General features: G+C 35.0%; 1 protein-coding gene across 4 annotated transcripts in view; it reads right to left on the reverse strand.

The window, feature by feature from the left end:
- Positions 1 to 13,378, reverse strand: part of LOC111633334 (zinc finger homeobox protein 4-like) — a 58,923-nt gene that overhangs the window by 6,228 nt on the left and 39,317 nt on the right. The window contains exon 3 of one of the 4 annotated variants that reach the window (XM_023377889.1): positions 7,529 to 7,570. The exons of the other annotated variants lie outside the window; for them this stretch is intronic. Coding sequence (XP_023233657.1) covers positions 7,533 to 7,570 — 38 coding nt within the window. The 3' untranslated portion in view covers positions 7,529 to 7,532. The remainder of the gene's footprint in view (positions 1 to 7,528; positions 7,571 to 13,378) is intronic. 4 annotated transcript variants of the gene reach the window in all.

The raw sequence follows: 13,378 nt of genomic DNA on the forward strand, positions 1-13,378 counted from the left end.
CCACAGCTTCGCAGGAAGGACAAAAGAAGTTTCATTAGTGTTTTCCTTTTAGTGGGGTTGTGTGGTGTCACCAGACATCTGTAGTACGTGGTGTTCAATTTTCTCTACCTTCTAAAGCTGTTTCATTCAGAGACGTGAAAAGAAAGGGGCTCTATTGACGACTACAAGGGGGGCTCGAATGACCAGAAAAACTCCCACTGGCCAAGTCTTTTTCTAAGCTTGGATGTCGGATATTCTCCAAGCTCTGAAAATCAGTTTTTGTTGTGACCGCGCATGCAAGAGCAAACCAATACAATTAACTAAAGTTTTTTTTTTTTTCCTACTTAAATCGAACCCGATCTGAATTTATCTTTGCTTATCCTCTAGTATATAACTAAATACTTCGCAAAGGCTAATCAATGTATTGATAGAACAGTTAGTGTAAAGATTTTTTGGGGACAAGTTAGGTAATGTATGTTTGCTAGACTTTAATGGACTCATTATCTGGCAAGGAGATTCAGAAGCAGAATACAGAACAAAGACTGTAAAGAAAAAATAAATCTTCATCCATCAACAGCCAGCGATACCCAGTAATGCACGTCAACCACCTATGTGGGTGATTATCCGTTTAGTGACACCTATAGGAAATTTCCTTTTCTAGATGATCTGAGAGGACGGAAATCATTCTGACTAAAATGTAGATTAGGGTTCGATACCAACTGCTATCTTCCTTCGCCATCGTCCGTCTTGATTTCACTTCAAAAACCAAATGGAAAAACGGTTAACCATTGAAATATCGATTGGAAAATAAAAGAAGAAAAGCAGCTGCACATATGTCGTCGGACACGGTTTACTTTTTTTATTTATAATTTTCGGCCTTTAATTTATTTTCAAATTTTAAGAGAGAAACGAGAGAAAAATAATATGGACTAAGATTTAAAAAAAAAAATATCAATTTGATACATGCAGAGAAGGTTAAAATAGAAAAAGAAGAGGGCATAATATCCATATGTGTTGCTATAAACAATAATTAGGTTGTACAACTGATCAAATCTCGTTGTCTTCAAACTCACCAATCATTTCTCATCCATCTTGTCAAGAGTACAATAGGACCTACGCAAGTCACACTTGAATGTTCCGCAGGTGAATAAGCCCCGAGGCCAGGTCCGTCCCTCTACCAACCCCGTGGGTCTAAACTGTTAGGACACCGTATGCTCAAGATGGATTTACTAGATCAAAGGGTTAATAAGACAGGTCATGGGCTGTACAACTAATGTGCAGACTACCTTGTTATTAACGGCGTCATGTGGTTGATTCTGTATTCATGACAAAGCCAAGCCCCGGGACTTTGGTGGGTACGGCCTGGTCTGTCTACACCTGTAATGAGAAGAGAGCCGAGCTGCTAACGGATTAGTTCAACGAGATAAAACGTCATTCAACTTGAAGCCTAGACGGGCCCAATACGGTACTTAAGTGTTTAGAAAGAATATTATTTTTTAAAGGCTCTCTACTTTTATTATTTTAACCCCTTAAAGTGGAATTTTAAAGTCGCTAAGATCTTCTTAATTTTCTCCCGACCCTTTAATATAAGCTTCTACGACGTTTCATACACGGCCGCCACAGCCGCCACTTTGATCAATACCCTTTTGTCTGATAAAGATAACCGATATTATACAGTATATGAAGCGTCAATCTGTAGCATTATCTAACTTGGCAAGGAATCTATGTAAAATGCCCTGGGTTTTCAAATACAGAAAATAATTATACCTTGTCATCGCTGGCCTATCCATCTTTCTACGTTTCCTTTTACCATGCAGACCTTTAACGATAACTAAACTTGTTGGTTTATAATAACTATACTTATAATATAATTAATAAATTAAGATTTTTCTTCCACCGCATCCGCAATTTTTTATAAAGACAATACTTATCTGCAATCGAATCTCGTCCGACGATATTATTATTATTTATTTATTGTGAAATTTAAGCAGTTTTTTTTAAAGGATATTGTTATATACGTCGGTGGCGATTTTCATTTGGTTCGTAGAAAGTTTTTATTATTAAGAAGAGAGTGTTTTGAAGAAGAAAGAAGGACATGCAAGATAGCGTGTGTGGCGCATTGCCCGTTCATCCATAATGAAGCCGGATGCTTTCTCCAACCACAGAAGGTGTCAGCCATTAATGTAATAATTGCAACTGACTGAGTGTGCGCATCGGAGCCAGTTATGACTGCAGAAGGAAGGATCAATGGAAGCTTGAATAATGAGACTTTAGTAAACAACAATAACTGGCAGTCAGAAAGAGCGACGGTCGATATGCACTAAAAACCGACCGACAATAATATTGCCTCTTGATGTAGCAGGCAAGATTCCATCTGTCATTCTCAATATGGAGCTTCACTTTAATAGGCATTCGGTGACATGTATGAGGCTTGTAAATTGGCGTCTTTATACTGTTTTTATTATAAATTATTGCCTCCAACGAAGAATATCTTTATGTTAGTGTTTTTGGATGAATGGCGTGGAATTATTTTCTGATTTGGAAATTTATTATATTTGTTTTCTAAAATAAACTAAATTGATATATTTTTTTTTTTTATGTATTATAAGGAATCTTCCTTCTCGAGTTTTGAAAGAACCAATTTGAAAGTTCAAATAAAGGAAATTTTTCTAGTAAAACAACAACTTTATGGATCGACCCGTCTATGTAAAGAAAGAAGGATAATGGAAAAGAGTCGACGTCAGCCATGAACTCCGCCGAGCGGAAAATATGCTCGCTATCTAATCAGATCGCCATTTTATTCCTTAATTAGCTAGCAAAGTACGAAACAAACATTCCACTTTCTTGTTCCTTCTCGCAGAGTACAAGGATCACGGAGAAGTGAGGCGCAAGAGTCGGCTGCACGAATATGTATTAGCTGCAATTTGCTCCCCACTCAAGCGACATTTTACTGGAAGACACTTTGGGGAGCATCGTGTCACTAACAGAGACGTTCCCGTCCCCCCTTTTCTCCCCATTCCCTCTGTATTGATTCCTTGAGTAAGTTAGAAAACTGTCATTATGTCGACGATAATGTTAGAAAGGATTCAGAGAATCTTCGGAGAGAAAGTGTTCGCCCTTGTCCAGTCAACTTCACTTCTCGAAATGGATCCAAATGGCAAAATAAGATATCTCTGCCTGTCTCTTTAAGACACAGTGCAATCCCTCCGAGTGTAAATGATGTATATAGACAAAAATGGAAAAAAATATGTAAGCTGCATATAATATTATCCCTTCTTTTTTTTCCCTCTTACTCTCTTCTCTCGCAGGGCTTTTAGTTGCAATGTTACGGCTAAAGTTAACTTTAAATGGAGAATGGGAACGATTTCGTAAAAATTTTCTTTTACTTTCTCCATTATTTATGGAGCAAAAAAAAAAAAACACAAAAATACAAAGTCATGTTTCGCTACGAAACGATCGATAAATGCGAGAATTGTTATTTAACTTTTATAACTACACTACACGTCAAACTTTGATTTATAGCCAAAGTCGAGTTTTAAATAAGGAAAAATCGAAGAGGAGCAAAAATAAAAAAAAAATTAATATGTTTAATCAACAGAGAAAGAGAAAAAAATGGCAACATTAAACGGGATTAAAGTGTATGACCCCAAGCACTGGACTCCCCCTTCAATGTTTAGATATATTTCCAGATGGTGCTTGAGGCATCGGAAGTAATAAAAGCATGAAAAAAAAAAAGATCTCAGATATTGTTCCATTTGATATATAAACTCTTTTTTCCGGATCTCATTAATCAAGATTCTTAATTAAACACCAACCATCGACGTTCATCAATCACAAGTTTCTCTCCATTGACTTGCTTCTTGTTATTACTACTGTTGCATGATGGGGAAAATAGTAGAAACAGCAGAATGGACACTCAAAATTCATGACTTTCCGCTTGCTTCTGAAGATATAGAGAGAGAGAGTGGGTCATTCAATCTCCGATACTGAAGTGGCAATATTTGATTCCCCGACTGCAGATGTGTAAATACCAAACTTCTTCAACTGAGATTACTAAAGTATAGAAAGGCGCTTTTTCTGTCAAGAATAAACCGGGGCGACAAAATTTGACTACAAGACGACGGACAAATCAATGGGCCAAATTTCGTCTCTCTCTCTCTCTCTCTCTCTCTCTCTCTCTCTCTCTTTCTCCCTCTCGACCGGGACGAATAATGAAGGAGGTTGAGAGAAAGGAGGCAATGCAGTAACGAGCGGCAAGTCTTGTTACTCCAATGATCTGGCGCGGAGAAATAACGATTTCACATTTCAATCAATACAAGACCAAGACTATTTCTAATGCCTCCCTCTCTCTATTCCGTTGCAGCCGACCTTAATTTGGTTTTGAGATGCCAGCATACCTGCGGTTCTCTGTTTTTGGGGAACGTGCCTTCGAGGTATGAAGCGTTATCACGTGATATATCGATCTGTAAGCTCGGCGATTGGCCCCGCTGTGACGTCACCGTCTCGATTAAAGTTTTCGTCCCTATTAATACGGACTTACACACCCCGCTCCCAACTTCTCCACTCTTTCTATCATTCTAATAGTTTAAAAGGAAATTTCTCTTTATCTTAACTAAACTTTTATACGCCGATAAAGATTTTTTTTAAAACTTTCTTCAGCTTTACTCTAGGTCAAATATATATATTTTATATTTTTTCTTCTGCTTTTCTGCCAAATTTGCATCGATTTTTCTTACAGAATCCTGCTGCGGTAACATTGTTAGCGAGTGCATAAAACCTAGCTACTTTCTGGAAAATAGCTAAGTAAAATTCCGTCTCTGGAGACTGAAGCCAAGTCAGCTACCTGCCCGCATGTTCGGGGAATAAGATGATCGATTTGCTAGTTTAAACTGCTTCTTGGTGTTTCGCTAATAATCCATTGTTGCGACTAAGTTGGAGTAGTAAAGACCGACTTAAATATTAATGACTAAATTTTAAAATGCCACCAGGACTTTAACTAATTAAAACAAATTCTAAGCGACGACGAAAACGGATTAAATTTTTAACATTTTTTTTTTTTTTTTCAAATTATTCTGCTCTACTAATGGATCTTTAAGCTTGCCTACTTTCAATTCTGATAGAAGATTTGCTTTCCCGACCCTTTTAAAACCTGCAATTCGTAATATCTACAACCTATAAACTTATCACCCACTAAGTACTAACAAGAATTAGAGCTCTTTTTTTTTATATTATATACGGGATATAAATACCTATCCCGTTTTGAGAAAAAGTTTAGACCCTATACTACCTAATTCTTAAATATATACAGTATCTATCCTTTATAAAAGATAAGAATCACCCCCATTGTAATACGAAATTTCTATAGTTTAAATATAGTAATGAGCCTTCTGCATAGTAAAAAAACAAGGCTCTTACACTTGTTTTTAATACTGTTTTGGAAATTTGAATGTCAGAGTGCATAACTGACATAAAAATCTATCACTTCTATAGAGAATATTCCCAAAATTTTCTATCATAAATCAAGCGTATTGAAAAGAATTGAAACTAATTTACTGAGAATAAGAATCTTTATCTTTATATTTGCTTATTAATCATATAAATTTCAAATTGTCTACTTCATATATAAGAAAATTTGGGAATTTTGACTGGTAAAAGTCTTCAATATATATATATATATATATATATGAAGCATATTACCGAAACTTGTCGCCTATGTGTGAAATGTATTAAAAAGAATTGCAAGTTTATTCGCTGAGAGGGAAATCTTTTACCTTCGTGTTTGCTTCATAACATCACGAAGAAGCATATTAGTCAATATAAAACTTGTCTACTTTCAGATCCGAGAAAGCGATTTGCGTTCCGAATAGCCTTAAAGCACATAAATTTAAAAAAAAAAAAAGGGGGAAAAAAGTGCGCTTCTGAAACTTGTCACCCATGAATCAAACATATTAAGAAGAATCGAAGCTCATTTAGTAGGAGAAAGGCTCTTTACTTTCGTATTTGTTCTGTAATAAGATGTGGAAGGATATTAGTCACCTATAAATTCTTCAGGGCGATAAATCACGTTAACAAAAATGATTTTTTTTTCTTTTTTGGCTCAATTAAGGAGTTAATTCCGAGCCAAACACTATAGTTTTTGATTTAGACAAATGCCAAATTTAATTGCTCTTTTTTTTTTAATGTTTAAGTGCGTAAGGTATTCATTAAACATTGGAAAATGTGCAACAACATTTGTCTTTGGATTTTATTTATACAATTTCTGCTTAAGCCAATTAAAAGAAACAAAAAAAAAAGGGAGGAAAAAAAAAAACACATAATCTACTAAGCAACGTTTGTTTTAAAATTTAGATGACTTTGGATTTCATTAAGTCAGGGAAAAAAGAAATTAAAATCATAAAATATTTAAAAGTTTTTGCACAAATGCTTTTAATTTTTTGAAATTAGAAAAGTTTATATGAAAATGGTAGCATTAATCAGTTTAAATATTTCTTTTTGTGATTTTTTTTAATCCTTTTCCATTCGACTTTTTAAAAAATTTAAATGATTCACGACTATTGTTTACATTAATTCTGTGTGAATTACCCAATTTTGATTGTGTAAGTTAAAAGCCGAAGAAAGTTCAGATTAAATAATCTGATGTGGTCAAGAATCCGTGTTAACGCTCGGAAGAAGTTCTCTTTGGGAAAACACTTCAGAGCAGAAAGATGATGGCAAAAGATAATAGGCCCACTCTCAAAGAATTATCGATTTTGAAATTCTCTTCTCTTTGCATTCTTAATGCGTAAAAAAAAAAAAAATATTAAATTTTTCGGAGGACGGTCTTTTATCATTTTAAAATTAATTAATATTTTAGCTGGAAGGAAAACGGTATTTTTCCTTACTTGTTTCTTTTTTTTTTATTGGGTCGCAACAGTTGAGAGTGAGAAAGAGAAAGAGAGAAGAGAAGAGAGAGAAGGGAAGAGAACAGAAGAGAGAGAGAGAGAGAGAGAGAGAATAAAAGTAGTAGCGTGGCTTTTAGCTGCAGTCAAAGCTGTCACCTCGACGTAGAAGGGCCATTTTTTGAAAGAGTCTTGTCATACCAACACCACCCTCGACAAGTTTTCGCAGTAATCAACTTTGGTTTTATGCTCAACACTTGATTGTTGAAATAGTCATACAGTTGACGACCGATTATCTCAGCCAGTCGAGTAGACGGACACGTCAAATTGCCAGAGGTAGAAAAATAATCTTGAAAAACCTGACTCTGACGTTTAAAGCAGAAAAACAACAGAGGCTATTGGACTGCAAACTATAGTGATAAAATGTTAAAGCCATTTCTTTTAACGTTGGTCATGACATTTTGTAACCTTTTCGACAAACAACTTCTTTCGGAAATTTGTGTTAAGAAACTTTTTTTTCTTTCTTTTTCTTTATATAGGCTATATATATATATATATATAGATAGATAGATATATAACAATATATATAAGATATAGTATATAACTTGTATAAACTACAATTCAAGTCAAAGCTTTGTTGAAAGGGAAAGAATTCTTTTTAAGAAACTTACCAATCTAAACCCATCCTGGCTGCCAGTCTCGTCTAGAGGAATCTAAAAACAAAGGAAAGACGACATTGACAAAAAACAGTACCTATTCATAATATTCAAACCCCAATAAAATTATTTAAAACTTTTTTTTTTTAAATTAACAATTTATTTTTATAGCGACCAGCCAAAAAAAAAAATAATTAAAATAAATTATTTATAGAGAACTATTCAAAAAAAAACAAAAAAATTTCATGCAAAATTTATAATTAAAAAATGGCAGAGGGAATGGTTAGAGAAAGAATGTGTATGTATGAGTGAGTGTGTGTGTGTGTATGAGAGAGAGGGAGAGAGAGAAAGAGAAAAAAGAGAGAGAGAGAGAGAGAGATGTTGGAAGAATGACCACAAGTTCGTTATTGGTCTCATTACACACGTCATTAATTTGCAAATAACTTATTTTCTATTTACATACAGTTCAGCTAATACACAGGACTGATAGAAGCATGGATATCATATCATGCATCGCTGCTTTTCCTCTTTACCATCTAAAAGTCACTCGACTGTTACCTTTGTTTTAACGAGCGATAGAAAATAGCTGTCAGTAGTAGTGAGATGCGAATCTTCCATCGATGGAGTTTCTCTCTCAAATCTTGTGTCAAAAAATTAACAAGGGAGAAGATGTATACCGGTCCGGGACCGACATTGAAAGTTGTATCGTCGACGGAAGTAATTAAACGCTCTTTAGTGAGAAGTTTGTTCCAACGCCTGTGCTCTTAATGACGTGACAAATTGTGTCACGTGACACGCCGAGCTGAATGCAAACGATCCTATTAACCCTTTCCCCATGCTACTCCTATTATCAAGCGAGGTTACATAGCGCCATCGTTTCTCATTTTATTTCCTCCCGCATACATTTATGATGCCAATACGAACATTTCCTGTCAGTGTTACATCACAATAGATAAAAACACCTACTCCGTATTTTAATTTCTTTATAGCTGTGTGAGGAAATGTTAGCAATATTTCGAATTACTAGGAAATAAATTACCAACTATCAAAATATTTCATCGTTTCAAAAAAAAGAGAGAGAGAGAAAAAAATTATATATATATTGTTAAGACCAGAGACTAGATCCAGTAGATATTAATGATGCTCTCCGGATAATTCGAGATGTTTCGGCTAATTTAATCAGTAAATTTTCGTCTTTATTCCTCCGATGTTGGCCCAAATGCTTGAAAGCTCCTTTTCTATCCATATCTGCAGTACGGTACGGCTATTTAATTAAGGAAATTAAAAAATGGGATCCAGCTATAGATTGTCTTATAGTTCTGGCACACTCGACCAGCGAGTGGAGATCATTGTCCACAAACCTCCATCAATGCCATAATTAAATTTTCTCTGATATGTTTTTTTTTTTTTCCTTGGTTGTTCTCTCTTTCTTTGTTACTTTTAGAGGCTGTTGCTTGCTCACCAGCGAGATCAAATTTGTTATTTATTTGATTATATTCAGATTTAACTACAAAGGCTTAAAAAAAAAAAAATGTGTATTTGTTGCCTACATCGTTGTTTCGTCAGTCACCCTCCCTCTCCATTATTTATTATAAACAATATATTCCTTCGATTAATAAAAATAATAATAAGGATAAAAGAAATGTTAAAAAATCAACAGAAAAAAGACGTTCATTATATATAAAAAGGGTGGTTTCGAAGGGAACGTGCACCTATACACTTGGACGAATTTAAAATAAAAATACGTAAATGGTTCCTATTCTTAATTAGAGTGCTAACAACCAGGTGCCGATGTGAATCGTTAAGCTTTGTGAATCAGACAGAAAAACTTTTCCCGGAATTGGCAAAGCTATTTTTCTGCGAATTCTTCAATTAATGGTCGTACACGTCATAGGCCAAACTTCTACTCTTTCTAACCGATTGTTGTTCTCATAAAATACCAATTTTGTTTTAATGTTTTTTAACCTATCCGATTGTACAATAGGAGGTCAGTTTTCTTATATAAGAAATAAAGTTATAGATTAGATCTGTATCTATCCGTTTAGCAAATAAAAAAAAATAGTTTACTCTTCTTACCTATCGCGTAACAAAAGTGCGGATCTTTAGAAAATTAACTTGGCATTCTTCAAAAAGAAAAAAAAGGAAAGATTCTCCTTCACAATTCCCCTTTCTTGCGTGACCAAAACGCATTAACTATCCGAAATAAATAAGACAGTTAAATAGCAAATAAAGATTTTTATCTATGTGTGGAAACACAAAGTTTAAGAGGGGAGATCTATGGGTTTTTAACAAGAGGATGAGATATTTGGAGAATTAAAAAAAAAAAAAGGACAAATAAGGAATTAAAATGAAATGGTATATAACTGGAAAGTAGATTAATACAGAAAGAAGGAAGCTATATCATTAATGACTGAGTATTCTAATGAAGGATCGTTGAGTCGAAAATCACAAATCTTTTCTTGGAGAAGTTGGATTGATTGAAGAATCCGAAAGAACCCAAAATGATTCTCCTTGGCTCTCAGTCAGGTCATTTACAAGGAAAGAACTTTACTTTCAATCCTAAAGACAGTAGCATCGATAACTTATTTGAAATTTAAATTAGCTAGTGCAGCAGGGATGGTGCCCCTTGAGACAAGCTGGGTGTATTTAAATGAAGGTGTGGTGGGAAGGACAGATCTCTTGAGACCCACTAACTATTATATACGCTAAGTGATTTAGTAGCTGAAGTTTAGGTTGGCCAGAAGTCGTTTTCCCATCTATTCGTGCATACACTCTTTCCGCCGGAAGTGATCCTATGTTAGATCTATTTATAGAAAGCATCATTAATAACAATATAGCATGGCCTGGAATGAACGAATTGTATGTTCCACAATACCTGTTGGTAAACCTCGCCCATTCCACCATCAAAAACTATAGAGGTTATAATAAAGTTTTGTGTATTATTAAGGTTAAAGAGAATAGGATACGCGTCGTGACTAATGTTACGCATTTGCATGAAATTATAATAATAAACATCCGCATATCTTTCTAAATAAGGTCGACATTTTGGCAAAGGGATAAAAATCGGAAACTGTCTATATCGGTTTTTATCTATTGTAAGTTGGTGCCAAGTGAAGAACTGAAATTACGCCAATTGTCAATCATTGTCACACGTTCGCTAAAAAGGAAACATTGTGTTTAACAGTTAACCGAATCTCTGTTTATTTCGGGAATTGACATCTGGTGATGAACAGATACAAATATGTAAGTGAGCTCGTTGGAAACAACTTCGCCCGCCATTTAACTTAGGCTACAAAGGGAGAAATTACTCTTCTTCCTCCTCTAAAAAAATAAAAAATCAATCGCTAATCTACATCGGGCATAATAATATCCTGATAGAAGGGAAAAAAAATATATATATCGAATGTAGACAAAATAAACTGTTAAATCATCAAAAAAGAAATATGCCAGCTAGCGCAAACTTCGTCTAAAAGGGTGGAGATCTCGTATTCAGAATTTCGTGTCTTTATAGAGGGGAAAGTCTGTAAACATCTGCCCGTCAAAGTTTTCCATTTTAGATCTCCCACCCTCTATCCGTGCAATCTCTTTGAAATGCAATCATTCGCTGCCTCCGAGGTTATAATGGAAGTCGGTATTACTTTCTGCAAGGCATGCGGCGGCAGAAGTGGAGAAGAAAGGCGCTGTGCCAGCAGAAATTCTGTTCCTAGTAATTATTTCTTTCCCTCCTGTCTCACTCAAGTTCGCAAGAAAATTAACTTTGCTAAAAACGTGTAAAATTCCCCCTTCGCCCAACAGTCGAGTGGCAAGTCAAAATCGCAAGGAATAATGTCCACACACTCTTAATATATGGAGTTTTCGTTTAATTGAATCAATCACTCGTACTTGCCGAGTAAAAATGAAACTTTCGACAGGTAACGTACAACGTTCGACACCCTCCTTTGTAATTAGTAATCTCGTGTCGTCCCGAAGTTAATCCGGGAATCAAAGTAGCTAATTAGTTGCACGTGGACAGAATTGGTAATTAAAAGAAGCCAGTGTTTAAACGAAATTTTGCCAAGGGTAGATTTACTTTACGTTATATATATTTTGCCAGAAATTTGCTGGTCTTATTAGCAAGTTTTCACACACAACAGGAGCCAGAAAGTAGCTGTAACGAGAGTGAAGTAATTAGATCGCCAATCTCTTCACCGTCAAAGGAGCAACTAAAGGGGGATATCTAAGCAAACTATTTTCCGTATCTACCCTAACCAATCATCTGACTTTCTTCTTTCGGTATTTGAATCCAATCATTCGAAAGATCATTCCGTTGATGGATTATTCATAGTTTCCCAAAGAATTGATTTCTGCAGTTAATCAAAGAGGAAGTTTCCTCCCAGGATTCTTTAAAAATACAGATTAAAATCCTCCCTACAAAATTGCTATAAACTATTAATGAATTCTTTTCTGTAAGCTATTTTTTTCTCTTAGTGTACAACAAAATTTTACAAACTCTATACAAATACTAATAACAATCTATCGATACGTGCTCTACCTTCTAACTTTACAAAGAAAAAAAAAAATAATTACTTTGTTTACATTTTATCAAACGTCCCCCACAAATTACATGACGAATTACATTCAAAAAATCCATTTTTGATTTGAAAAATTCGGTCATGGTCGTTGTGTTAAAAACATTGAAAATACATTTTATTCTTGATTAAAACTACTGTAAAGATTCTACTAATTTGCTAAGTATATACAGTATAAGGCCTACATATATATATTTGTATATTCAGGTATATTAAAATTTAATATTATCGAGTATTAAGTATTAGCAATTGCTATAGTTAAAGCGCTACATCGATAAGGAAACAAAAAAAACCGGGGTCCAAAAACTGGTTTTCAGACTGAGCATTGAATAAAAGTTAATAACTGAATCTTATTGCGAGAGTTATGTCTTAAGAACAATTCAAAGAAATGTTTGTATTTCCATTGGACTTCCGGGTATATATATGTGTGTGTGTACTTGTACGTGTGTACATTCATAGATAAATAAGGGCAAATTTGTCACCAGGAAGCATAATCGAAATTTGACAGAAGAAGCACTTATATAAAGTTAATTTTTTTAAATATTTAAATAGGGATTTTTATACGCCAACCATCTGTCGTTTGTGTTACCAACTGTTTCTTTCAAGATCAAATTCGAATAAAAAATAATTTTTTACTTGAGGCTAGAAAAAATCTCGTAGCCAGCAGTCATCCAGAACGTCTTTCTAAGACTTGGGGTAAGTTAATGAATAAGCTAGACTGCGACATGCCGCCTCCACAGCCAAACATTAGCCGCGGACAGAAAAAAATGACTCCTGTCTCACCAGCTATAATTTGATAGAGTAATTATTAGCGAGTGATTCTCGTGCTGTTGTCATTGACAGGTCTCCTCCCCCAGCTGTCGTGACTGGAGGGTGGACACGCAGAGTCTTTTAGGTGAAGGGGACCGACAACTATTGCACAACAGATTGAAGTTAGTTTCGGGAGTTTTAAGCAAAAGTCGACCAAGATGTGTGGAATTTACGGTTTAAAAGATGGCTACGATGTAAGGTTAGAAAATATACGATTGAGAACGGGAGGTATTCGTCGTTATTTTCTTCTTAGATAAAACCGAGTCAGGAAGAAGCGGGAGAACAAAGAAATAAGAAGAGATGAGAAGCGATAAGAAAGCTCGGGGTACTTTGCTGGTCAAATTTGACATCTACGAGTCACAAGATAACAGACCCGATAAATCAGCCTGGTAAGGGTGAGAATCACATGGATGCCCAACAAATGTTCTTTTGTGAAGAGGACAATGATTGGATAGCTCGGATCGAGTGCCCTACACGCATCCAATTA

The sequence above is a fragment of the Centruroides sculpturatus genome, unplaced genomic scaffold (genome assembly GCF_000671375.1).
Source record: "Centruroides sculpturatus isolate CEXI.00-Female unplaced genomic scaffold, Cexi_2.0 scaffold888, whole genome shotgun sequence".
Taxonomy (NCBI): Eukaryota; Metazoa; Arthropoda; class Arachnida; order Scorpiones; family Buthidae; genus Centruroides; species Centruroides sculpturatus.